Genomic DNA, 25,286 nt, shown 5'->3' with positions numbered 1-25,286 from the left:
TCGGTTTGTTCTCCCTGCTCTCCCGGCCGGGCTGGCTCTCTCTGTGTGTTTGCGTGTGTGTGCGCTGCACACGGGAGACGAGGAGGTGGCCATTGGTGTGAGCGCTCATCAGGACGGGACTGTGAGAGTGCGTGCTGTGTGTGCACGTGTGGGCGAGGTGTGCATGGGGTGGACACAGCATCTGGACACGTGTGACGTGTGGGCATACGTGAGCTCAGGAGTGAACATGCACACTGGGCTGTGTGCATGCACCACCCGTGTATGTGTCATGTGTTGCATACAGCTGTGCACGCGAGGGTGTGACACGTGGGAGAGTGCCTGTGCGTGTGCTCCATCAGGAGCGTGCCTTGCACGCGCTCAGCCGTGAGCACTCTGGGTGCCCTGGAGGGCCGTGTGAGTGTGCCCTGCGTGTGTGCACGAGCACGGGTGGGCCGGCTGTGACCGCGGTGGTGGGGGTGCCCGGGCTCTGCCCCCATCTGTGTGTGCAAGCACGCGTGTGCACATGGCTCCTGGAGAAGAAATGTTTAAAAATGGAGCCGTCAGCCCCGAGTTGACAGGCGTAGTCAGCAAAGTGCAGCGTCGGCAGGAAGGGCCGCTGCTCCTCCATTCCCCGGGAGGAAACGGCCTGCTTTGTGCTGAGGAGGCAGAGTGTGGCTGGAATAAAGCAAGTGGAGCAGACCCAAAAACTTCATTAATTAAAGAAACTCATTAATGAGGGACATTTAATCAGCTGAAGATTAGACCCGCGCGCCTCTTCCCTGAGACAGGAGCCAAACGGGAAGAGAAGCCGGCCTGCCTCCTCCACCTGCCCACACCCTCCCCAGGTGCCCAGCCGGGCCAGCCGCCAGCAGCCTGGGGCGAGAAAAAGAGGTGCCAAGACCTGGGTGGCGTGGGGACGGGGGGATACAAGCATGTGTGGGGGGTGTCGAGTGCACTGTCACAGCGGCAAGTTCCAGTGACGGGGATGGTGTAGGGGTGTCTGGACCACAGGTGCTCGACCGAGAGACATTTTGTCCCCCGCCTGGGGACATGTGGCAGTGTAGGGAGACACTTTTGGCTGGCATAAGTCGCGGGGTGCTGCTGCATCCAGTGGGCAGAGCCCAGGGACGCTGCTGAATGTCCTGTAAGATGTCCCCACAGCAGAGAACGCCCCACCACAAATGCAGCGGCGCTGAGGCTGAGCCCTGCTCTGGGCTGGGTGTGCAAACGTACCCGGGATGGGGGTGAGTGTGTGGCAAGTGTGAGCACACGTGGCAGTGGGCATGTGCGTAAAGCGTGTGTGTGTGCCCAAAGGAGTATATGTGTGTGGACGTGTGCACAGGAAATGTGTGGGTTCACAACGGAATGTGTGTGCACAAAGGAATGCGTGTGAGTGAGTGTACACAGGGAATGTGCGTGCACATGAGAATGCTCATGTACACGGCTCGGGGTACATCCTCGGGGCCTGACCACTGGCGTTCAGAACAGAGCTCACAGCACTGGTGAAACGAGGGGCAGCGGGCTCCCTGTTAGATCTGCAGGAGGCCCCACGGGTGCTCAGAGGCCTGGTGCTGGGTGTGCAGGACCCCGGGGCCACTCAGTGCCATCCCTGGGCCCCCGCTTTGAAGTGTGTTTAGAAATTGTCCACTTGGGTTAAAGGCTGTGAGAAGAACGGCCGTGACCCGGGGCAGCTGTCTCGTGGGAAGTGGCCGTCAGCCCAGAGCACTCACCCCTGATTCACAGGGAGGCCCCAGTGACAGCTGGCATGGCTTGGCCCCCAGCGCCCAGGGGCTTCTGCAGCACCCCCACCTGGACAAGCTGTTTGAGGACACACACGTCTGGTGGGCCACCTCATACCTGCGGTCCTGACTGCGTGTGCAGGGGCCCTGGCTGAGAGCGCCACCCTCCTGCTCGTGCAGCATGTGCCTTGGGTAAGAGAGGCGGAGCCCGAGTGCCTGGAAAGTTCTGTAACCAGTGGCACAGAGTGGACCCGCCTCCTGTGTGCAGGTTGCCCCCCTCTGACCAAGGTCTGCCAGCCTGTGGGCTTCTTCTCAGCACGGAGGCCGCTCGTCCCGCACCATGCCCTGCCTTGCGTGCCAGGCTCCAGCTACCTCCTGTGCCAGACAGAGTGGTTGTTGTGTCCAGTTCCGGAGCTCACCTGCTCAGTCCTGGCTCCAGCCACGTCCCCGTGCAAGGGTACAGCAGAGTGGGCCCCGATGGAGGAGGTGGGACGATGGCAGGCTGGTGGACTCGTTCCCCAGGGACTGTCAAGTGGGAGCTGAGGGGAGGGCGCTGTGCCGAGCAGATGTGGTGGGCGAGGGCGGAGTCACACGTCTGGGGGTAGCACAAGCTGGGGAGAGGGCCCCGAGGAGCAGGCCGCCCTGGCTCTGGGAGGGTCCTTATTACAGCACGAAAACCCAAACCTGCGTCTCTAGGAAAAAGCCGAGTGGAGGAGCCAGCAGTCAGTCCTGTGCAGGAGGGACCTGGGCATGGCACCAAGACGTGTGAGCCTGACCCCAGCAAGTGACCGATGTCCCTGTCCACCCACTGTTGTGTCTCCTGGTGCTCCTGAGCTCACGTCCTCCCAGGCCCAGGCCCCTCATGCCTGGCAGTCTAGGGGGAGCAGCCTCAGCTCCGGGCTCCTCAGGGTCCAGGCGAGGCGCCCTCGCCCGTGGGAGCTCCTCCCTGCGCTTTCCAAGCATCAGTTCATGCCAGCAGACCCTGGCCAGGGTCCCAGGCGCACCGCTCCCGCTCAGACTCTTTCAGGCACCAGCCGAGATGCAGGTCCTTTCCCAGGGATGTCTGGCTTGTGATCAAGAGGGGCCACTCTCTTGCATCACCAGTTCTGTGTCAGCGGTCAGGAAGGCCCGAGAACCTGCATTCCTAGCAGCTCCCAGGGCACACGATGCTGCTGGTCCACGGGACCCGACTCTGTCCAGCTGCAGGGTAGCTGCACGTGACTACCCCCACCGAGGGGCTCTGTCCCTATCAAGTCGCCCTAGCAGACACACTGCCCCGACCGCCAACTCCCGAACACCCCCATGAAAGAAGGGCCAACAGGGGAATTGTCCGACCCAAGGATGAACCCACAGCCTCAAACCAGACCCGCCGGCAGGTGGGCGATAGGACGCTTTATGGGGCGTGTTATGTAATCTTGGTTGCCAGGAAATTTTCCTTCCTAATTACTTTCTACGAATTTCCCTGTGAGTCTACCTTCACAGAGCTCCAGCAACTAGAAGGGAGCTGTGGGGGGTAGCAGGGGGCGTCCAGGGCCGGAGGCCGCTGGGTGCAGACCGTGGGCTGAACCCAAGGCTGGGCCCTGTTGGCCCACCCTACGCCCTGCCCACCATCCCCACCCCCTCCTGCCCACCTCAGGTCCCAGGCCCCGTGTAATATCCTGTTCCATTTGCTAAATGAAGGCCACGGGCCGTTAATAATGCTTATTCTCATTAGTGAATGTGCAGGGAACAGCTAGGAGCATGCCGGGATGGGTGGCAGAGGGCTGGTCCTGGGCCCCAGTGCAAGCTGCCCTGGGCCCTTGGGGGCCAGTGGCCGGGAGGCTGCTCTCCAGTGTTCGTGGTCAGGATGGGCAGGTTTGCAGTGGCACTTGCCTCCTGTGGGTCCCCTTGACAGCTGTCCTGTAACTGTCCTCACAAGGCCCTGGGAGTGAGCTTTGGCCCCGACAATGTGCCGTCGTCCCACCGAGTGGGCACTTGGTGTGCACCAGTCCACTCTCGTGTGTACACAGACATACTACGTGTGCTCACCAGCTTAAAACTTCACAGCAACGTCTCAGCAAGCCTCAGAGAAGAATGGAGAAGGAGCCCATCAAAATGGGCACCGCAGAGTAGAGATAGCCTGGAAGGCTTCCTAGAGGAGGTGTTTTGAGCATGTCTAGGGCGGGGGTCGTGTTGGAGGAGGGGGAGCCCTCCTCACAGCAGACAGTCTCTGCATAGTGCTTGCCAGTGCGCACAGCAGTGTTTAGCATCGTGGTGTCCCCAGACACAGGATGTGCTCGGCAAACGGTTCCCTGCTGGGTGAACGGGAGGAGAAGCTGTGACACAGGCGGGCTGTGGGGGAGCCGCAGTGAGATGCTGCGGGACGTGGCCGTGACTGTGGTGCTTCCAGGCTGGGCCTCGGCCCTCCTCAGGGACCCTCCTCCTGCTTTCTCCCCCTCCTCGCCACCTATGTCGTCCCCACCGCCATGGGCTTCTCCCCCCACCGCTGCCTGGGAAGCCCACAGGCGTCTCAGTGCAGCCGGGGCTCGGGCAGGTGGCCCAGCCCCGTGCTTCCCCGCCTGCCCTGCTGCAGAGACCCCCCCTGGGCTCGGTGCCTCTGGTGGACCCTGCCCTGGGGGTCCCGGCGGCCCAACAGCCTGGAGCTCTGCCCAGCTGGAGTCGGGACCTGCTGGTGGTGCTTCCTTCCGCCTGATTGACAGTCGAGGGTGTACCCGCTTCACAGCGCCGGAGCGCCCTGATTCCTGAGCCCCGTCAGCCAGGCAGCTCCTCGCTGATTTCCCCAGGCGGACAGAGAGTCAGAGTCGGGTGGAGGTGAAGCTGACTGGAGAAGAGGATTTATGGGGCCGCGTGATGCAGGATATGTATGCAGTGAGCTGGGAGGGGGTTAGGGCTTAATTGCGAAAATCCGTCCCCTCGCCTGGGGCTTTTCAGCTGAGATCTGGACCCCAACCTGACGCGCGGGAAGGGGCTGGGTGTGGGCTGAGGGGCCTGTGGCGGTGGGTGGGCTCTGGCCAGGCTCCTCTGGGATGGGGTGTGGGGTGGGGTACGGCATCGCATCGTCCTCGTCACAGCAGGAAGGCCCTGGGGTCCACTGGGCCAGAGGTTCTTACCGTTTCTTGTGCCTGGAACCCCCTTAGCACATGGACCCGTCCTCAGAAAATGGTATTAAATGCATAAAATAAACAACGTAGGATTACAAAGGAAGCCGTTTTTATTGAAATACACTTGTCAAAAGAGAGAAAACGTGTGAAATCCCACCTATGGCCTCTGTACTGATGCGTATAGTGAGCAGGCTCGGGGCCAGGTCTGCTCACACCCTTGTGGGAGTTGGGTTAGCGTAGGGTTGGCACACACGGTCGGAGGCCCTGTGGTCTCTGTTGGCCACAGGACCTTGGGTAGTGCTCCCAGCCTGGGGTCTCGGGTAGGAGGCTGTCAGGAGGGGGACTGGTCTCGTGTCGAGGGTTCTGTGGGAACCCAGGTTCAGCCTCCACGTGCTCAGTGTGCTCTGTGCGTGGTGAACAGGGCTCCCTGCTCAGGCCACGTTGTTTGCCAGGGTGACCCAGCCCATGCCCACCCGGCCCATCACCCGCCACACCCATCACCCACCAGGCTCATCGCCCACCGGGCCCACCGCCCACCGGGCCAACCGCCCACTGGGCTCACCACCCACTAGCAGCCTCCAAGGCATGCCATGTACCCCACTCCAATGTAGAAGAGACTTGAGGCCCTACTGGAAAATGAGAGGCTGTGGACCAGAGGAGAAGGAGACAAAAAGTGGGGGGACACTCAAAGTTCTGGTGGAAGGAAGATGGCAGTGGAGGGGGGTGGGAACCCAGCCCATTCCTGCCCCTTGTCGCTGACAGGAGTGACAGGACACAGGACTCGGTGTCAGATTCTAAACTTGAGTGACTCGGGGTCCTGCCCACCTATGGGGCTTTGCCTGGGTGTCCCCTGATGTCCCCGTAGGCTCAGGGGCAGGGACAGACCTGCCGTTCGCCCTCTGTGGTGTCAGAGGCGGCCTGGGTGTCCCCAGTGCCTGGCGCCAGCCTTTAACCACTGCAGAGGCTCAGCAGATGCTGGTGACTTGGGGGGTAAAGGTCAGTGTAGGGGCGTGGAGTTAGGGTGAGGGTCCACAGAGTGGGACAGGCAGATCTTACACCTGACAGTTTGGTCACGGGGCGCTGGCTCTGCCTTGCTCCCCTCCTCCATCTTGTGCCCAGAGGTGGTGGAGAAGTGGCTCGGTGCCCAGCCACTGCCGCCAGCCTCCCCTCCCACTGCAGACCCGGGGCATGTGGCGTCTCCCTCCCCCTTCCCGCTGAGGAGTCTGAGAGGCTATTAGCCTCATTGTCACGGAGGGGCTGTGAGCAGGGGAGCCAGGAGGGAGCTGCGTGGAGGGAAGTGGTGGGCAGGGCTGGGCGGGGCTCTGTGTGCTGCCACTGTCTGCTTTCCCCTCCAGCACCCCACCCGGACTGTCCTGCCCTGCTGTCACCTCACACAGAGGGGACCCTCCCCCTGCAGGGCGGGAGCACTCTGGCGAGGGGCACGGTGAGGAGGGTTAGGGGGGGTCTTAGTCTGGATCTTGAAGATACAGCGTCCTCCGCCCAGCCCCTGCCTCCAGGCGGCCAAGGCACTGCCCACTCCCATGGTCCAAGAGGTAAGGCCGAGCCCAGCGTCACCCAGAATGGAGGCGCTGGGCCAGCACTCGGGGTCCTGGCGCCACGGGCAAGCCTCCCAGCGTGCCAGAGCCCAGACAAGGCCGTTAGCCGCAGGGCCTCCCCAAGCGGCCAGTCGGGACCTCCCTGTTCAGAGCCCCTCCCTGTCTGTTCCTTGGGCACGGTGGGCTCTTCCATCTCAGCTCACCGTGTCCTCAGGACCCCACAGGGAACAGGTGGCTCACTACCCTAAACTAGGGTGACTCAAGTTTCTTTACAAGGAGACTCTGTACAGGCTGTCGCGGGGCAGGGGCGAGTGGGACCCCAGGGACAGCGCAGGACCCTGGAGAGGCTGGTGACAGCTGCTACCACCCAGCACCAAAGAGCCAAGAGGAGGAAGCAGCCACTGGAACCAAGAGGGAGGGGGCACAGCGGCCCCTTCAGAGGAGGTCCAGCGCCCCTGAGTCCAGGACAGAGCCAGCCTGAGAGGCTGCCAGGGGGAGAACCAGGGAGTAAACACCCAGACTCGCGCTCCTCCCTCTGGAAGCCAGAGGGCTAGGGGTCCAGTCCATGCACGTTGACCCCAAAGAGCAGGAAGCAGAGGTGAGTGGGGAGAGCGGGGCTGCCTGGGCAGATGGCAGACACCAGGCACAGTCACTCAGAGCCGCTGCCCCACCCCCACAGCCAGCACACCACCCACCTGCCCGTGACATCTGCCCTCCTCTCCACACCTGAGTCTGTGTCCATGGCCCTCAGTTTCCCTTTGGAACTGACCACCTTCCACCCACCATTACTATCCTGCTGGGCCAGAAACTCGCCGAGGACAGTCAAGCGGAAGCCTTGACATAGGTGGCTGGAGAGGCTGGGATTAAGAGAACAGGAGTGAAGGAGTTGGGGGCAGCGGCTCACTGAGAAACTTGGCTGGACAGGCAAACAGTGCGTCGGGTTTGTAGGCTGGCGGAGCTGTGGGGTTCTCTTTTCCTATCACGGGAGAGGTTGCCGTGAATTGCCAGAGCTGTGAGCACGTGTTGGCGGGAGAACTGGAGTCCGGTATGTAGCAGAAGTGCTTGGTCACAGATGGGGGCATGGACGTCCATCCCTCGGGACAGGAGGGAAGACAGAGTACAGGATACGCGGCAGGTGAGCAGGTGAGCTGAACAGTCTCCTGTTTTCCACAGAAAACAGGAAGCAGTGCCGCCAGCAGGAGTGAGAGTAATGGAGACTGGAGGGCAGCGGAGGAAGTGAAATGGTCATCTGGGGCGTGAGAGCCGAGTGGCAGTGCCTGGCCTGCTAGGGGTCGTGGGCAGCGATCGAAGTGAATCCTTTAGGGTGATTCTGTGTTTTCTTCCAGCAGTGTTTGCTGTGGAGTAGACAGGGCAGGCTGGACCGTACCAGTTCTGCAGGTGAATGTGATGACAGGAGGAAGGGACAACCGTGCAGACGGAGGGCGGATAAATGATTTGAGCACGGTCTTTAAGCTGTAACTCATCTGTTCATCTACTCATCCGTTCACCTATCTGTCCATCCACCATCCATCCGTCCATCCATCCATTCATCCGTCCATCCATCCATCCGTCCATCCGTCCATCCATCCGTCCATCCATCCATCCGTCCATCCTCCCATTCCACTGTCCGGGCCACACAATGACCACTTGCAGTTGGGGAAACCTATTCAGAGAAGATAAGTAGGAACCCGGGACCATACAATGACTAAGAGGGGGGTTGGGTCCCCCCTCTACACCGCGGGGTCTGGACTCTGTCGGTCGTCTGTGAAGCCTCACGCCCCTCTCAGGACCCTCCTGTGAAGGGGCCACAGTGTCATTAGCTGTGACATGGGGAGTAGTGATGTCCCTTGTAGCTGAAGGGAGTTAAATGAGCTCATGTCTGCAAAGCAGAGAGCACTGTGTGCTCAGATGTGCTGCCTTTACCAGCACGTCACAGATGCCCCTGGATGTCCCATCTCACACTCCAGACCCCCCTGCAGAGCCTGGCACTCCACCACCTGGGTGACTTGACCTTTGTGCCGCTGACAGTCTGGGTTCTGGGCTCCGACCCAGAATGCTCTGCAATGGGAGTGACTGGCTGCTGTCACTCAGCCTGAATGGGGCCCGGGGAAGAGGGGACTGGGGACAGCTGGGGTAGGGTGAGAAGCAAGAAGATGGGAGAGCAGCCTCCCTTTCTAGAGGCTTGTGGGGAGAAGGCGCTGGGAGGATGTAACTTAGAGAAGGTTCTGATCAAATATCTATCAGTTAACTGCCTTTCCGTCACCCTCCCTTCCCACCCGGTCCTCCCGCTGGCCTGTCCCGCCCTCTCCCCACCCTCAGAGCCCCCCCACCCTGCTGCCGCTCCCACCTGCTCTGGCCCCTCTCCTCCCTCACCCTGAGCCCACCTTTCTCCCTCACAGCTCGAGGGAGGGGGGGCGACATCACCAACTCATCTGCTAATAGTGGGTCGTGGGGCTTTGCAGGTGACTTTGGAGCAGTGAGCCGAGACCTGCAGTGTGGAGCATGCATTCGTGTGTGCATGCACACGTGTGTTTCCGTCCCATTGTCAGGAGCGTGAACACCGCCCCAGCTTCCGCAGAGGGGGAAGGGACTCCACGGTCTCACCAAGGAGGAAGCCGAGGGCAGGACCTCAGCTCCTTAGGTGTCAGCGGTCACCGCAAGGGTTAGGGGCGTGAGGCAGAGCAGCAGAGGCTGGCATTGGGGGCTGGGGGGCAGGGCGGGGCTGGGTCTGGACAGAGTTGGCCTCAGGCCTCCTTCTAGAAGGGAGGTGGGCAGCGCCCTGGCCGAAGCCAGAACACTCAGGTGGGTCTTTGACTCACTATCGCCCCCGTGTGGCCAAGCCCCTCAGGGCAGCTCGCACTCAACTAATTCTTGTCTGAATTTTCTCTGTCTGGACTGCAGACCCCACAAAAGCAGTGGCTGCCCATTCTGCTCCTGCAAAACCATAGGCAGGGCACCACCCCCCCAGACGCCCAGTAAACAATTGTTAGGCAAATAAGTTGTAACTGAATGAAGGCTGTGGCGGAGGGCAAAATCCGGCATGTTCTCTGTCTGGTGGGCGTGGACAAGGAGACAGGCATCAAAACGTGCCAGGCCGGCAGGCGCGGTGGGGGAGCACGGGACACACAGAGGGCTCCTCCCTCGGCAGGGGGTCAGGAGAACGCATGAGTCAGACTGTCCACGTCTGTGTGGCGGTCCTTCCACACAGGGCTGCTCGAGGGCGAGATGGTACCTGTCCTTCCAGGTGGCTGGGGACCACTGAAGAAGACCAGAGTATGTCACCTGCTCAGAGGGGCTCCTGCAGACCTGCCCCCCAGCATGTGTCTCCAGTGAGGGACAGCCAGTGGGAAAAGCCAGAGCCCTACCCCTCACCCACCTCCCTGTGACACCACGAGGGACCCCAGCCCCTTCTCTGAGGCTGAGGGCTGCTTTTGATCCCCCATCTCTGATTCTCACAGCACCCAGATTGCAAGGGGGGGTCTGGGGTGGGGCCGAGAGTCCACACTGACAAGCTCCCAGGTGATGTCGGTGCCACAGGCCCAGCCTCCCCATTTGGAGAACCACGGCCCTGGAGCACTGCTGGGCCCAGCCGGGGTCAGGCCTTCTAAAAGCCACAGGGTGGCTGGGGTCAGTGTCCACGGAGCCCTTTCCCCTCCGGGGTGGCAGGCCTTAAAGAAGGGGGGAATCTCAGGGATCCTCCAGGCAGAGGCTGGAGCCTTCTGTGCCCAGATGACAGGACCTCAGTCACCATAGCGGCCATTGTGGGGACCGTGTTGTCCCAGCCCCATGTCTGCAGGCTGTGGGTGTCGCCTAGGCCTGCTCCACCCACGAGAAAGCAGGGGCTTAACAACCTTCTCAAGGCGGGAGGGGACAGGCGTGGCTTTGAAGGGCAGCGGGCAGGACCGCGGTGCTGCTGGAACGTTGGCGTCTTGACTGGACCCATGCCAGTGTCCTGGTGGTGATGCTTTCACTGCTGTCCCAGATGTCACTGCTGGGGGACACTGCGTAGAGGGCACACAGGGTCACTCTGTTATTTCTGACAACTGAATGTGAGTTCACAGTTATTGCAAAATAAAATGACTATTTTTTTATATTAGGTGGATTTTTTTTAAAAAGCCTTTAGTATACTCAGGTCTGACAGGTATGGGTAAGTGGCCTCCAACCCTGGGCTCCCCAGGACTCCCCAAGCCTGGAAGCCACCTCCTGCAGCTCTGAGCTGGTGCCCGTCTGGGGGTGCCGCCACCTAGGGGGCCTGGGAAATGGCGCTGAAAGTCCAGCGTGGTGATGATGGATGGGCTCAGCTGGGAAGGCGGGCCCCTGGCGGTGGGTGGGGCAGTGTCCTGGCCCCCAGGGTCTCACCAGCCTTGCTTTCTCTCCCTCCACAGGGCAGTCAGGACGCCACGGCTCCGCCCGAAGCGATGGCCCAGCCCTACCCCCCCGCCCAGTACCCCCCTCCACCACAGAATGGCCTCCCCGCCGAGTACGCCCCACCCCCGCCACACCCCACGCAGGACTATTCTGGCCAGACCCCGGTCCCCCCAGAGCACGGGATGGCCCTGTACACACCAGCACAGACCCACCCTGAGCAGCCCGGCACCGAGGCCAGCACACAGCCCATTGCTGGCGTCCAGACAGTGCCGGTAAGGGGCCCCCGACTCCGGGCCCGGAGGGGTGGCTCAGGATGGTGGTGAGGCGATCCCGTGGGTGGAGGGGCAGGCCCCACAGCGGGGTCCTCACCCCAGGGAAGGCACTCCCAGCCTTGTAGCTCTCCATCATCTGACACCAAGCGTCCTTTGGTGGCACCTGCTCGGCCAGGCACAGCGGGGGGGGGGGGGCGGCTATGACCCCACCTCCAGCTGCCCTGGGCTTCCTGAGCAGACGTCAGCCAAACTGTCACCTCATCTGGGAGATGGAGCATGTCCTCAGCTGCCAGGGATCTGTTAATGGGAAGTGAGGGGGATGGTGGAGGCCAGCGGCCTGGGCTCTCCCAGTGTCGTGGGGGAAACTAGGAGGGCTGGTGGCTGGAGAGCAGGCCCAGGGGCTCAGAGCTGTCTGGGTTGCAGGCGCTCCTATCCTTTCTAATCACTTGTAATCTACCTGCTTGGCTGCCCTCCAATCAGATAGCTTCAATTATGTGGTTGTAATGCAGCCCGAGGAGAAAGTGCTGAGCCCTGCACTTCTCAGACATTTCCTGATAGAAAGGAGCTGGGGAGGAGTGGCCTCTGCCCCAGGCCAACTGGGGTGGGCACCCTGTGAGGGCAGCCCCACCCAGAGACCTGCGAACCTGGCCTGCCTGGTCCCTCCCCTCCCCTCCCCATTGCACTCTCCACGTGTCCACCCCCTCCACTGTGCTGGCCCTGGGGGGTCATGCCGCCGTCCTGGCTGGCTCCTTCCCAGCGCTGGCTGGCTGGGCTGGGCAGGAGGCCAGCAGCTCCGTGCTGCCCAGGAGTGTACCGCTCTGGCAGCCTCCCGATGGGTGTCCCCTCCACTGTGCCCCCTCACCCCTCCCCTAATCTAGCCTGGCTCCCAAGATGCTGTGTGAAGCCACACACCACCGCCCTCCCCATGCAGGCAGCATCGTCCGAGCTCCCTGGGGGGGAACCACCCAAGCTGCCCCCTGGGCTGGACCAGACCCTCGTCTGGGGCCCAGCCAGTGCCCATCCTCCCTGCTCGGAGTGCTGCCCAGCCCGAGTCTGCTCGAAGCCACAGACTCTTCCGTGCCCCGCCATGTGTGGTACAGGCGGCCCTGTAGATGCCCCAGGGTGCCCACAGATAGGAAAGGCCAGGCCCGCATGGTCCAGACCTGGGCACCAGACCAGATGTCCCGCTACTTCTGCCTGTGCTGTTCTGATGCCTTAAACCCATGACCTGTGTGTGCTCAGAAGAGAGGTGCATGGAGCCGGGGCTTGCTGTGCACACGTCCCGCTGGCCAGCCGGCCCTTCTGCTGGACTGCGGCCGACAGGGTACATCTGCAGACCTCACGACCTTCCTGCAGACAAATGGTGAGCCCGGGATTCACCCTGAAAGCAAACTCAGGAGGCAGGATGACCAGACACGTGATGCCAGAGGGGGAGCCGACAGCAATACGTGTGCAACAGAACAAGCCTGAGGCCTCCCGCCACCGGGGACACCACACACCTGACCGGGACAAATACCGTCTTCCTTCGCTCAGCAGACGTCTGTGGGACACTTACTGTGTGCCAGGCACTGAACAGCCCTGGCTACACAAAAGCAATGACCGGCCCTGCCCCATGGTAGCCATCAGGTCCCACCAGCCAAGGACTTAAAAGTTGAAGGGGCTAATTGCACTTTCTGTGGCTGTGAGAGTTCATGGGCCCTGAGGGGACCCAGGTCCCAGAGCAGAGTCCCCACTGAGAGAGGTGAGCGCCTCCACATAAAGCGCCTGGGCCAGAGAGCCCCAGCCTGGGGAATGGGCAGCTGGACCTTCCTTTCTTCCTTCCTTCAGCCCGGGGTCTCTTCAGGTTCTGCGAGGGGTCAGGGTCTGCAGGTCCCCCATCCGGGGCCAGGAGGACAGGCCGTTCTTCTCCAGGCCCCGGCCCCAATGCGCAAGGCAGGTGCAAGTCACTGGACAGCAGAACACCCAGAGCTGCCCGGCATGACCTCGGCCGCCCCTGGAGGCCTTGGAGTACTTACCCCAGCAGAGGCTTCCCACCTCCAAGCAGCCGGAGAGGGTGGCCGACACCCTGCCTGCTCTGAGTCCAGGAACCACCTTCTCCCCAGAGAAACTGCTTGGTGCGCCCACCTGAAGGCCAAACGTCATGTCCCATCCTGTGTGAGTGTCCTGCGGCTCATCAGGCTTCCTCGGGGCCTCCCCCTGGCAGCCCGGCTCAGGATCCAGAGGGACAAGGCCTCAGGCAGGGCCGGCTCTCAGCTTTTGTCTAGACCTGCCCTCTCCAGTCTGTGGATTCCCTTTGTCACCATGGCGTCATCTATGTTCTTTTGGCAAAAGGCAGCATGGGATGCAGAGCATGACGGGGACTGCCGATGGATGATGGCCACATCACTCCTCTGCAGGGTCCCCCTCCCCGGGGTACAGGCTGGGGACCACCTCCCAGAGCACACATCACGCAAGGTCATGTGGGTCCCCTGCAGGTGTCCTCCCCACCCACCTGCCTACCCTGAGTCATGGGACAGCCAGCCAGAGGGGCTCCTCCTCCTGGAAGCCCCTCCCACTCCTCCCACCTTCCTCTGGAGCCCCTCATCCTTGCACCACCGTGGCCCCCTTCCGTCCCCCACCAGTACGTGGGTGCTGCAGCAGCAGAAACTCTACCAGGAGCCCCGCACCCTGGATTCTTCTCTCTTAGGCTTTGGCAAAGGAAAAGAGTTGACTGTGTTGGAGCGTGGGGTGGAAAGCAGACGAGGAGATGAGTCTGCCCCCAAACCACCCCAAGGGGAGATCAGCTGTGTCTCAGGCGGGGTGCAGGCAGATGACACCGTCAGCACCAATGCAACAAGTGTGGTTGTATCGAAAGCCCCCAGGAGATGGCATCACTCAGAGAGCCCACAGTGGACACATAGCTCTGCCCCCAGCTCCTGCAGAAGACACCCTGAATGGACGGCTGGAGGCCACACATGGAGAAGGCCTCCTCCAAGGCCTGCTCGCCACCACCCAGCCCACCGGGCTGAGCCTTGTCCGGCAAGCAGCTGATGGACATCACACGAGTGCCCGGGAGGTTTCAGAGGAGCAGGGGTGAGGGGAACTGGGCCGCAGAGGAAGGAAGTTTGTAAGAGACGCTTCCTCAGCAAGCCTTGGCAACCCTGGCAATGGGGCACCAGCCCTCGCCTGCTACCTGACTCCTGCCCAGGGCCCTCTCGGCCTCTCCCTGTGCTGGGTTTGGGGAGGCCCAGGCGGAGGGGGCTGCAGGCTCCTGGGTGGGGGGAAGGGGAGGCAGGAGATGTACTGGCAGCATCTCGGGCCCCCCAGCCCACCAGGGGCTGGCTCCCAGCCTGGAAGTGGGGACCGGGGACCGGGGGCCTGTGATGGCTAAGGTGGCACAGCTGGGGAGGATACAGAAGCGAAGCCACTGAGACCAAGTGGGGGAGAATAGGGGGTGACGCTGCTGTCTGTTTTCCCCTGCATTTGAGCCCTGAAGACAAAGAGTGCTTTTAAACAGCGGGGTGGGAGTGAGGGCGAAAGCCCCCAGAACGGTGGCACGGGCTGCCTGGACCGCTGTGAGAAATGGGGGGAAGCTGCCACGTCCCCTCAGGGGGCCAGTGTGCTGTCTCAGTCTGGGGTTTTGCAGCACGTCTTACCATTTCACAGCCACTGCACCCATTTGTCTGCCTCTGGGTGCAGCTGTGCTTGGGGGGGGGGCTCCTTCCTTACTCGTGTCCATTTCTCCCACCCCGCCCTCGGCTGCTCCCCTTTGGGCCTTTGGGAAGAAGGGGATCTGCATCTCGCCGACACACAGTGGGCTCCCCCACAGGGGGCTCCCCTGGGTACCCGCTAGGCCTCCGGGCCGGGTTAACCACTGCCCTCTGCTGGCCTCAAGTCAGCATTGCATGCCCCTCTCCTGGCTGGATTCCCAAATCTGGGTGACTATTAGTCACTGTACCCAGGTGGAACACATGGGGGGCGGGGGGGGGGGGGGGCTCACAACACTGGGCCCAGCCTGAGCACTGCACAGAAAGAGCCACACGTTGCTGTAGCCAGGGGGTGGGGCCCAGGCCTCTACAAGAATCAGCTGATGCATGGCGGACAGTTCTGCTTTGATTCAGGGGGAGGCTGAGCCCTCTGGGGACCTAGCACAGGCTTGCTCTCTGCACGGAAGCGTCAGACCAAGGGAGGTGGAGGACAGAAGAACTGGGGTGGGGGCTGGGCTGTGGGGCATCTCCAGGACGGGCGGGAGGCGTGCCCAGGTGTCTCCAGAGACCCCACGGCAGCTGCCTGGCAGTGCCCATCGGGAGCAAGTACCTGGTGCAGGTCAGACCAGGACCCCCCAAGCCCCGCCCCCGCCCCCCAGCTCTTCCTCCCACAGATTCCTCCTCCTTGGGGTGGCACTTGCTGAACCCCAGGGCACAGGTCCTGGATCACCTGCGGCCCACACTTAGGCACACGTCCCTCTTGCAGCCCAGCACAAGGGAACACACACCTGTCAGACCTGGGCCTGCAGCCCAGGACGGCCACCAGCTAAGACAGGTCACAGGAGGACGCGGGCTTCCAGGCCGTGCTTGGGACCCTACGCCATGCACTCACTTCTCGACACAGGAATGTGGAATCTGGGAGCCATTGGAACAGGAGGCCCCTGAGCCTGCCAGACCCCACCCAGCTTGCTGCCTGGAGCTGTGTCCCTGGCCTCCCTCTGCTGGGAGCTGGTGACGGCCCCTCCCCTCACCTGTGGCAGCTGGAGTCCGGTCAGAGGCCTCCTGGCTGAACACAGGAGTGGGGAGAGTGGCCCCTTCCTTCCAGAAGGGATGACCAGGATGGCCATTGAGGACAGCCACTCGGGAGTTCAGAGATGGACCCCCGGCCACCAGCCATAGTGTGGCCTTGGTGAGGCTCCACCCCTCGGCTCCGTTTCCTCCACGGAGACCTCTGCACGGCGGCTTCTTCCTGCTCACCGCTCCTAACTCGGGGTGGCTTGCACTGGTCAGGGCTCCTCCGGTTGCCGGCGATGGATACCCACCAGAAAGGGGGTGAAGCAAGCCAGGCAGTTTCTGGAGACCCGTGGGACATGCTCTCCGGGCGTCTGTCCTCTCGGCTTTTCTCACGGCATCTCTGTCTTCCGGCCTTTCACTACTGGCCAGCTGCTCCTCAGGCCACAAGGGAGACCGCGGCCACCCATTTGTACAAATTCCAGCATAGGTCTCGGGGACTGCCCGCTCACCCGTGGCCCTGGACAAGTCATGGCCACGCCACCAGCCAGCCTGACACCACACTATCTCAGGGCCTCGTCAGAGCCCTTTCCCCATGGGGAGCAGGTGGCAGTGGGGGCCCTGCTTGGTGGCAGCTTTGTTTCCTGAGACCCAAGTCTTGTGGAGAGCCTCTGCTGACCAATGTTTGGGTCCAAAATGAGGACCAGCTGGAAAGGACTGAACTGGGTCCCCAGAGCGTGGCCCCAAGGTGCTGAGCAGCAGAGTGGGGCTAGAATGAGGGGCAGCCCCCTGGTGACCATGGGGTGGGGAGGTATGTGTGTCCAGGGGTGGGCTCAGAGATCACCTTCTCATCGGCCTTGAAACCCTGGTCTCTTCCCGGGGAAAAGAGCAACCTGGTGACCTTGACAACCAGTCCATGGAGCTGAGGGACCACTGAGGTCAGATCTCTGGGCAGGGCCGAGCTGAGGCAGTGGAGAGCTCGCTGGGCCGAGGAGGCCCTGCCTTGCAGTGGTGTCCCGGGCACAGCTTGGGCAGAGCCTGCAGGTGGCACCTCCGATGGGGAGCTGCTGCTGTGCCTTACGCTGTGTGAATCGTCTGCCCAGTTGCCCTGGCAGGTCTGGCCCTGGAAGCGGGGAGTCCGAGGGCGTTGGGGACGATCTGTGGGATGGGATCTGGGAGGGGCACCTCACAGCCTGGTCCTCTCCCCACAGCAGACAGACGAGGCAGCACAGACGGACAGCCAGCCGCTCCACCCCTCTGACCCCACAGAGAAGCAGCAACCCAAACGGCTCCACGTCTCCAACATCCCCTTCCGGTTCAGGGACCCCGACCTGCGGCAAATGTTCGGGGTGAGTGTGTGCAGGCCCCTACTCGCGCCCAGCGGCTCCCCTGGGTTTCCTGCCTCCTGCACTGGCCAGCTCTGACCTGAGCCTGTAGGGTGAGAGGGAGGAGGGGAGGACACAGCTCCAGGTAGTGGATCTGCTGTAGCCACTGACCCTCGGCCAGACATCAGCCCACCGTCTCCACCACCTGTCCTCAGGCTTCACCGGGTCACCTCGGGGTCGAGGCCAGTGCCAGTTAGGTTATTACTCTGCCCCTGTCTTCTGGCAAGGGCTCCAGGACCCCTGTGCCCCTCCGAGGGCACGTGGAGGGACAACCTAGCCTCCTGGCCTCACGCCCAGCAGCGGTCCAGCCCCTGCCTCTCCCGCATGCCTGGGGGCCAGGCACTCGGCCTCTCTGGGCCTGCATCCTCTGGGCTCCGAGGTGGGCTGCGCGACAGTGCATGACTGATGGGAAGCAAGTGCCTGACGATTTCCTTCCAGGATTCTCTAGATCTGCTCGCCTGTAGCTTTGGCACTGTAGGGTTTCAGCCAGTCACACGCAGTGTTGCTGAGAGAGCCCTTCAATCCTGTGGTTACTTTATTCTGTCACTTGACCAAGCACCCAGCAGGTGCTGAGACGCACTGGGTGCTGGGCTGCCACGTGGGTGGTGGGCAGGCAGCAGCCAGGTGTTCAGCCCAGAGCAGACAGCCACCCTGCCACGGGACATGACCCCTGGCCTGTGTATCCCTCGCTGCCCTCCCTAACCCCCAACTCTGCCCTTGCCATGAGCCAGGCCAGCTGCAGCCCCTGAACCCCAGGCCTCCCTCACGCCACCCCCACCTCAGACGGGATTTCTCCAGTAAACGGGAGGTACCTGGAGAGCGGCTTCAGGGTGGACCCAGCACCCACACCTGACCTCGCCCCACATATCCACTCCCCTTCTTGGTGGCCAGGCCCCTCTGAATTTGGGGCTTAGACCTGTTGGGGTGCTGGCAGGAATTAGAATTAGGAGGCGATGAGGATTTTGCTCCTCAGTCCTTGACCAATGCAGCTACCAAACCCCTCTGAGCCTCAGGCCCTACTGAAAGCAGCTGCATATGGAGCTCTCGCTGGCCTGGGCCATAGACTCATGTCAGCTCAGTGGCTCTCAAGGCCGCCGTGGGCTCCCTGGTCCCTACATGCCACCCATGGGCTCCTGGTCCCTACGTGCTGCCTATGAGCTCCCTGGGTCCCTGTGCCAGGGTGGGCACCGTCCTTCCTGTCTTCGGCACTCGACGAGTTAGGATTGTCTTGCTGGCTGGCCCCCCATCGCCTTGTTGCCCCATGATACCCACCTCCCGGGTATTTCAAGGTGAAAGGGAAACCCTTCATTGTACTGGAGGCTTCGGGACTTGCCCCTCAGGACCTCACTGGTATTTGGGGGACCACAGCTCGGTGGTCTCACATGCCAGTGAAAGAGACAGGGCTGTGCTGTGGCAATTCTAGGCCAGTGACAAGGCAGGAGGGGGAAACCAGAGCGTCTGGGCCCACCTGGCCACTATGTCCTGGCCAGGCAGGGAGCCCGGGGACCAGTCACTGCTGCCCTGCACCCCACATAGCCCAGCCCCAGGCAGCACAGGCAGAAGACATGCAGAGTCCTTCTGGGCACCTTCTCTTCCAGGGGCTCCCGCTCCCTGCACAGCACCCACCTTTTGGGAAGGACTTTTCCATTGCCCTTTTTCCCTTAGTGTGAATTAGGGGTGGCTGTCAGCGGCCGGTGGCAGTCCCAGCTGGGAAGGGAGACGGACTCCAGGGACGCTGCACTCCCCCTGTGGCCAGCCAGCGTCGTGGCAGGAAAAGCTCTCTCCATGGGAAGATGGGGAGGAGTGGCCTTGTCCCCCAGGCCGAGAGCCTGGGATCCTGTTCCCTTCCATGCCCAGGAAGAAGGGGGCCAGGGCAGAGAAGGACCGGACTCGCAGCGGGTGGGGTGTCCTGGGAGCAGGCGTGCTGGGCCAGCAGTCTTACCCCACCTTCTCCTGTCTCCCCCACCCCCTCTGTTTCTGCAGCAATTCGGAAAAATATTAGACGTGGAGATCATTTTTAACGAGCGGGGCTCCAAGGTGGGTGCCGCCCAGAGGCCGCCACCATTACAGCGCCGGCTGTAGGTCCCGCCAGGCTAACGTGTGACATGTGCGTTTCCTTCCTGGAGAGCTTCGCGCCCGAGGACCCCTGAGCGACACGGGTGCTTGTATTCCCACTCCTCTGTCCCCCGCTCCCTCCCCACCCCACTGTCTGTGTTGTTGCTGCTGCTGCTGAGACTTCCTTCTCTCTAAGCTGCCAGGACCTCTCTGTCTGCACTGGGGGCCGCTGCCAGCCTGGATTTGGCCTGGAGGCTTGGGGGAGGAGCTGCAGGGGGGGCAGGCGGGAGGGGGCCCAGCAAAGACAAGCCCTGCTTCCCCAGGGAAAGGAAGGCACTGCCCCACCCCAGGCTCCTAGGGCGAAGGTGGGTGGGGCTGCCCCCCCCCAGGTCCTGAAACCCAGCTTCTGCCCCACCTCCCGCCCAGGTTTGGTTAGGACAACAGCCCTGGACGCTGGCCACCGGCCCCGGTTAGCATTCCTTTTGTCGCTTTGGCCTGTCCCTCAGAGGTGCCAGGCCAAGCCAAAGGCTGCCCCTGCCTGGGGCCATACCCCTCCTGGGCAGCCTGCTGGTGGCAGCTGGACAGACCTCTAGGCTGCCTGAGTCTCTCCTTCAACTCAGCTGACTCAACCCCCCTTTCTCTCTCTCTCCTCCCTCCTTCCCCCCTCCCCGTTGCCCTGCTCCCCACCCCAACGCCTCCTTTTTTTTTCTGTTTCTCATCCTATGTCTTTCTCTCCGTGTCTGTCCTTCTCCGCTCACAGGGTTTTGGGTTTGTAACTTTTGAAACTAGCTCAGATGCTGACCGAGCCCGGGAGAAGCTGAATGGGACGATCGTAGAGGGACGGAAAATTGAGGTGCTCAGATAAGTGTGAAGGGTCCCCCTTCCCAGTCCCCCACTGCCTTGCAGAGCGGCAGGCCAGGGTCCCCAGGACAGAATGCCCGTGGGGTGGGGGTGGGTGGCAGGGCAAGGCCACACCGAGGCTGGAGTCCAGCCTATCACATGCCACCATGTGGGTCTAGACTTCAGACCCACCCAAGAACCCCTTTCCCTAACTCCCTTCTCCTTTCTGAAAAAGGCCCCCCAACTGGGGGTCAGCAGACACTGGGAAGACCCCAGAAATCATGTGTCTGACACTGATTGGCAGCAACAAGGACCACTGCCAGCCCAGTCTGTCCTCCAGTTGTGAGGGACCCATTAATCCCATGAGACCTCCTCAGGGAGCAGCAGCTGCCCTGTCCTCGCCCCCCCCATGCCACCAGCACCCTGCAGCTTCCCCCGCCTTCATCCCCAGAGGGTTAGCAGAAAATGGCCGTGGGCCTAGAAAGGGACCCCGCCCCTGTCCTGGTGGGCTACATGCTCCCCAGTGCTGTGCTCTGGGTGTCTGGGAGCTGGGCTCCCCAACAGGTGGGGCAGTGAGGGGTGATGGAAAGGGAGGGGTCAACAGCTAGCATGGAGTCCACAGGGGAAGAGAAGTGGCAGTGTCTTGGAAGGTTCCAGAAGGATGGAATACCAGAGGTACTGACTTGGCCAGGCTTTCTCCCAGCGCCTGGTGACACCTCAGGCTCCAGCCTAAGGCCCCGGGGGGAGGCCATGGGGAACACGGTATGGCCCAGACCCTTCCTGGGGTTCCACCACCTGCCCTGTTCTCTGCTTCTTTCTGCGGAGGCCTTCCTCCTTTCTCCTACAGCCACACCCGGCCCACTGGGCAGCTTGACCGGGAGCTTAAATGTCCGGAGAGTAGGGCCCACCCCCTTGGCTCCCGCCTGCCCCTCCCTCATCAGCCTTGCCCCCCACGGGCACACGGCCACCATCAGAAAGCTCTGCTGTCCTCGAGGGAATGGGGTGGCACCCCCACCCTGGTACCCACTGCTAGGAGGCCTCAGCAGCCACCTGGGCCAGAGACATTTGGGTGCCGGTCTGTCAGCTTGCCTGAGAGCACTTTGCAGACAGTCCCCCAGCCAGCCTTTTTAGTGACCTTGGGTTGCCAGAGAGAGGCTGGGGCTTGGTTTGTAGGAATAGCCGTGGAGAAGTCAAAAGCAGTGGGGCTGGGCATAGTGCCTAAGCCAAGGGCCTGGGTTCTGGGCCAGGCTGGGACTGGCCAGTGCCCAGAGCAGTGGTACCAAGGCTCCCTGGAGGCAGGGCAGCAGGGTGTGCCAGGGTGGGGTCCAGGCTGGCAGCAGAGGCTGTCCTATGCCTCCGCCTGGGTGCCCGCGGGCCTCTCTCCCAGCCCCCAGCTTCCTCTGGGGGTCGCCATGGAGGAGAAATTCAGAGCAGGACTGGGGCAGCCAGTGGGCCCGAGGAGGCCACCGCTCTCCTCACCCTCTCCCTCCCTCTCTCTGAGCAGGTCAATAATGCCACGGCCCGTGTCATGACCAACAAGAAGACTGCGAACCCCTACACCAATGGTAAGGGGCCCAGGACCCCAGGGGGCTGCAGGGACCACCAGTTGGGACAGAGGCCCTGGAGGACCCCAGGCTGCTGAGCTCCCTGGGTGCCAAGTGCCCCTCGTGTCCCTGTTAGGAAGGGGCTAGGCAGCCCGCCCCCACCCACACAGCTAGCGAGACGCCTAGCCTTTCTGGGTGCTTGGCACCCAGAGCCCACATGGATGGCTTCAGGTGCAGTGGACGGTGGCCACTTACGGGATTACTTACTGCGTCTAAGTGCCAAGGGAGGCCCTGGGCTAATGGTGCCCAGCAGTTACTAAATGTGATGGCCATGGGAGGGACAGTCCTGTCCGTGCCCACCCAGGCCTCGGGAACACTGGAAGGTCAAGGCACCTGGCCTGAGGCCCATTGGCGCATGTGTGTCAGCTGCACATGTGACCATGAGAAGTGGTCGCTCCTCTTTGAAAATAACGTTGCTGATGCTGAGTGCTGGCTGCTAGGAGAAGGAGGGACCTTCTCGGTCACTGCGTGTCTTAACTCCACCAGGCGACAGGGACTGGTTTGAGTGTGGCTGGCCTTGCATCAGGAGGGGCCACAGGCCGGGGAGCAGCAGCCCTGCTCTCACTCAGGACAACTCTCCCTGCAGGGCGTGGGCTCCAGTTCCCACCCTCAGTGAGGACGGAGTGGACAGAGCCACCCCCTGGCACCGTGAGAGTCAGGTGCTGGGCCAGCGGGAAGCCGAGGGCCGGACAGCGGGAGGGTCTGCCGTCCAGCGGCGCCCACCAGCGGGGCCTCCCCCTCTGTCTTGGGGCTGGGGCTACACCGGGCCTCATTTAGACTAAGTTATTGTGGCTCCCACCCTGCCTTTTTGAGGACTCTCAAAGTTCAAATTATTTCTAAAAGTCCGGGGGTGCCTGGCTTTGCCAGGTTCCTGAGTGCACGCTGGGCATGACCCTTCTGTGATCTGGTGCTTGTTATGGGAAGGGAAGGCCATAGGGCGGTCGTGGGGGCTACCCACCACCGGAGCCAGCTGCCCACTGTCCCCCAAGGGCCCCTGCTTTCTGAGCAGAACTGGGGTTCAGAGCAGAACCCAGCCCTGAATGACTACATCTTGGCATGGAGGGGCACACGACCGGTGCTGCGCGATGACGAAGGAAGGAGCGAGGGAGACGCGCGGCTCACCTGCCATCACACTTTCACTTACACGTCTTCGTGGTCCTGGGCCAGAAAGAAAAGGGCTGAGGGCCGGCCCTGTGGGTTGGCAGTGGAGGCCGGACATGGCTCTGCTGGCCTAGGAGTGTGGCTTGACTTGGCTTAAACACTCCATAAACTGCGGGGTGCTCAGAAATTCATAGGTCGGTGGGCAGAAGTTTCCACAGTAGAAAAGCAACTCACCAGGTTTGGCCAGGTGTTACTGTTCACGGAAGAAACAAGGGACCACCCAGATGGATATCAGCCTGCCTGTGATGTGGGGTCCTGGACAGGGCAGCGGGGCCGGCTGTGACAGGTGGAGGTGCTCGGACAGGAAGCCAGAATTCAGGAGCGGAGGCGTCAGGAGGCCATCTGTTACATCAGCCTCCAAGAATGGACCCCGGAGAGCCGCCGGGGTGGAGGCCGGAGGGGTGGGCTTGGGTCACTGGCTCCAGGACTCTGCTCCATCGTGCTTCTTACTAAGAAGACTCAGTTCGTGGGACTGCAGGTCTGCCCAGGAGATGAAACATTTCTTCCCTCCTAGCCTGAGATTTACAGATTTGAGTCCCAGCACTAACGTTCACACGCACACACCTGTGCCAAGGTGTGGTGTGGACCAGGGATGGAAGGCAGCCCACCGGCTCGGGAGGAGCAAGGCCGCCCTCCCCGCAGTGGGGCTGTTAGAATCTGGGTTTGGGGCTCACGGGTGGAGTCTGCCACCCACCCATGGCCTGGCCTGTCCCAGCCCTTTGCCACGCTCTCCAGACACGTCTTGCCAGCTGGCCAGTGGGCTCAGGTTCCTTCTGTCCCTCCTCACACGGTGAAGGGGGACATGAAGCTGAGCCTGTGCAGGACGCTGCAAAGATAAGACCCGGGGACGCTGAGGGGGCCCGGGGCTGGGAGCTGCCCGCTCTGTCTGCATGCCTGGGCCAGAGCCCACTCAGTCAGCTCGTTTCCAGCCCCAGAGGCCTCAGGTGGAAGCGGGCCTTGGCTCATGGCCCTGGGCAGCCCACCGGCAGAGGGAGAGGCTGGGGTGCAGATTACCTGGGAGCCAGGCAGAAGCCTGGTGGGTCTGGTGTCCCCTGCTGGGTTTGGATGTGGCCCTGCCACGCGCCAGCTCCGACTGCTCACTTGCTTATCTGTAAAAGGAGGTGCGACACCTACCTTGGGGTGGGTTTAGAACGAGTGCACATGGTAAAGTGCTCAGGGAATACCAGCCATCCGTATTATCCCAGATGCAAAGGCCCGTCCTCCCCGGCACCTTCCACTGGCTGCCTGGGGAGACAGGAGACAGCGAGAGAGGACTGAGCACGGGGAGGAGCCCCTGGGAGCTTGTCCCCGGACACAGACTTGGGCAGGCGGTGGGAGGAGGTTACGGGCAGAGGCCTGGCACTGTTCGGCAGCCTCTGACCCCCCAGAAGGCAGCCAGGCACCCACACAAGACAGCACTCCCACACGGGGCTCTGTCTTGCTACCAGAACCCCTCATCCCAGCTGGGGGCCTACAGATGGTTAGAGAACGAGTTCCACTTTCCCTTCATACCTCCTGCAAAGATCACAGACCCTAAGATGCTGGAGCTGGGTGCCCCCAGCGAAGGGGAGGCCCAGGGGCATGATGGAGAGGGCCCCACATTGAAAAGAATCAAGAAGCCTCCCAGGTGGATGGGTGGGGAGTGACTGGCTCCCTCTTATTAGGGAAGAGAAAGAGCCCAGTGGGTGAGGCAGCAGCTCGGGAGGAGGGGACCAGGGTGTGTGTTCCCAGCAGCTGTCTAAGGAGGCCACGCCGGGGAATGTCCCCGGGGGACTCAGCGTCGCCTCGCTGGGGGCTCCCCAGGCGTAGTGTGCAGTGGGAAGAGAATAGGGAAGATGGTGATTGGACTCTTTGCTTCTATTCTAGGCTGGAAGCTCAACCCCGTGGTAGGCGCAGTCTACGGGCCTGAATTCTATGCAGGTAAAGGCTGGAAGGGTGGAGGGAGGCGTGGGTGGGCCTGGCTGGGTATTGGGCGGTCTTTGGTCCGGAAGGCCAGGCAGGTGGGAGGCGTGGCAGGGGCGTGGCCATGCAGGGGCGTGGCCGGGTGGGGCGTGGCCGGGTGGGCGTGGTGGGCGGGCGGGTATGATCCTGCAGGGCGTGGCCAGGTGTGGATGGGACAGCCCAGCCGCCCTGCCTGCCCTCACCCTGTCTCGGCCTTGGCCCTCACGGTGTCTCCTCTCCCGCTCCCTTTCCTGCAGTGACCGGGTTCCCGTACCCCACCACGGGCACAGCGGTTGCCTACAGGGGCGCTCACCTACGGGGCAGGGGCCGGGCCGTGTATAATACGTTCCGGGCTGCGCCGCCCCCGCCCCCCATCCCAACTTATGGAGCGTGAGTACCTGGGGGCGCATGGGGAGGGAGGCATGGAGAGAGGCCCAGGGGGATGTGCGGAGGGGGGCCTGGGGCAGCCGGAAGAACTAGGCAGCCTTCCCGGGACTGCGGTGGGGCTGTGGTAACCCCCAGACCTTCTCACTGGAGTGGCGTCCTGACATGTAGTACCCCCACCCCCGCCCTGCCACAGGGAACGAA

General features: G+C 62.3%; 1 protein-coding gene across 13 annotated transcripts in view; it reads left to right on the top strand.

Moving 5' to 3' along the window:
• RBFOX3 (RNA binding fox-1 homolog 3) overlaps positions 1–25,286 on the top strand; it is a 367,870-nt gene that overhangs the window by 334,411 nt on the left and 8,173 nt on the right. For 11 of the 13 annotated variants that reach the window (XM_081029622.1, XM_081029631.1, XM_081029623.1 and 8 more), the window contains 7 exons: positions 10,761–11,015; positions 16,924–17,061; positions 19,081–19,134; positions 19,913–20,005; positions 21,497–21,557; positions 24,624–24,677; positions 24,956–25,088. In XM_081029622.1, the coding sequence (XP_080885748.1) occupies positions 10,794–11,015; positions 16,924–17,061; positions 19,081–19,134; positions 19,913–20,005; positions 21,497–21,557; positions 24,624–24,677; positions 24,956–25,088 (755 nt within the window). In that variant the 5' untranslated portion in view covers positions 10,761–10,793. The remainder of the gene's footprint in view (positions 1–10,760; positions 11,016–16,923; positions 17,062–19,080; positions 19,135–19,912; positions 20,006–21,496; positions 21,558–24,623; positions 24,678–24,955; positions 25,089–25,286) is intronic. The other 2 variants (XM_081029620.1, XM_081029629.1) reach the window with 1 other exon arrangement.

This window comes from Rhinolophus hipposideros, assembly GCF_964194185.1.
Source record: "Rhinolophus hipposideros genome assembly, chromosome: 20".
NCBI classification, from domain to species: domain Eukaryota; kingdom Metazoa; phylum Chordata; class Mammalia; order Chiroptera; family Rhinolophidae; genus Rhinolophus; species Rhinolophus hipposideros.
This window is presented reverse-complemented; position numbering and strand designations above follow the sequence as displayed.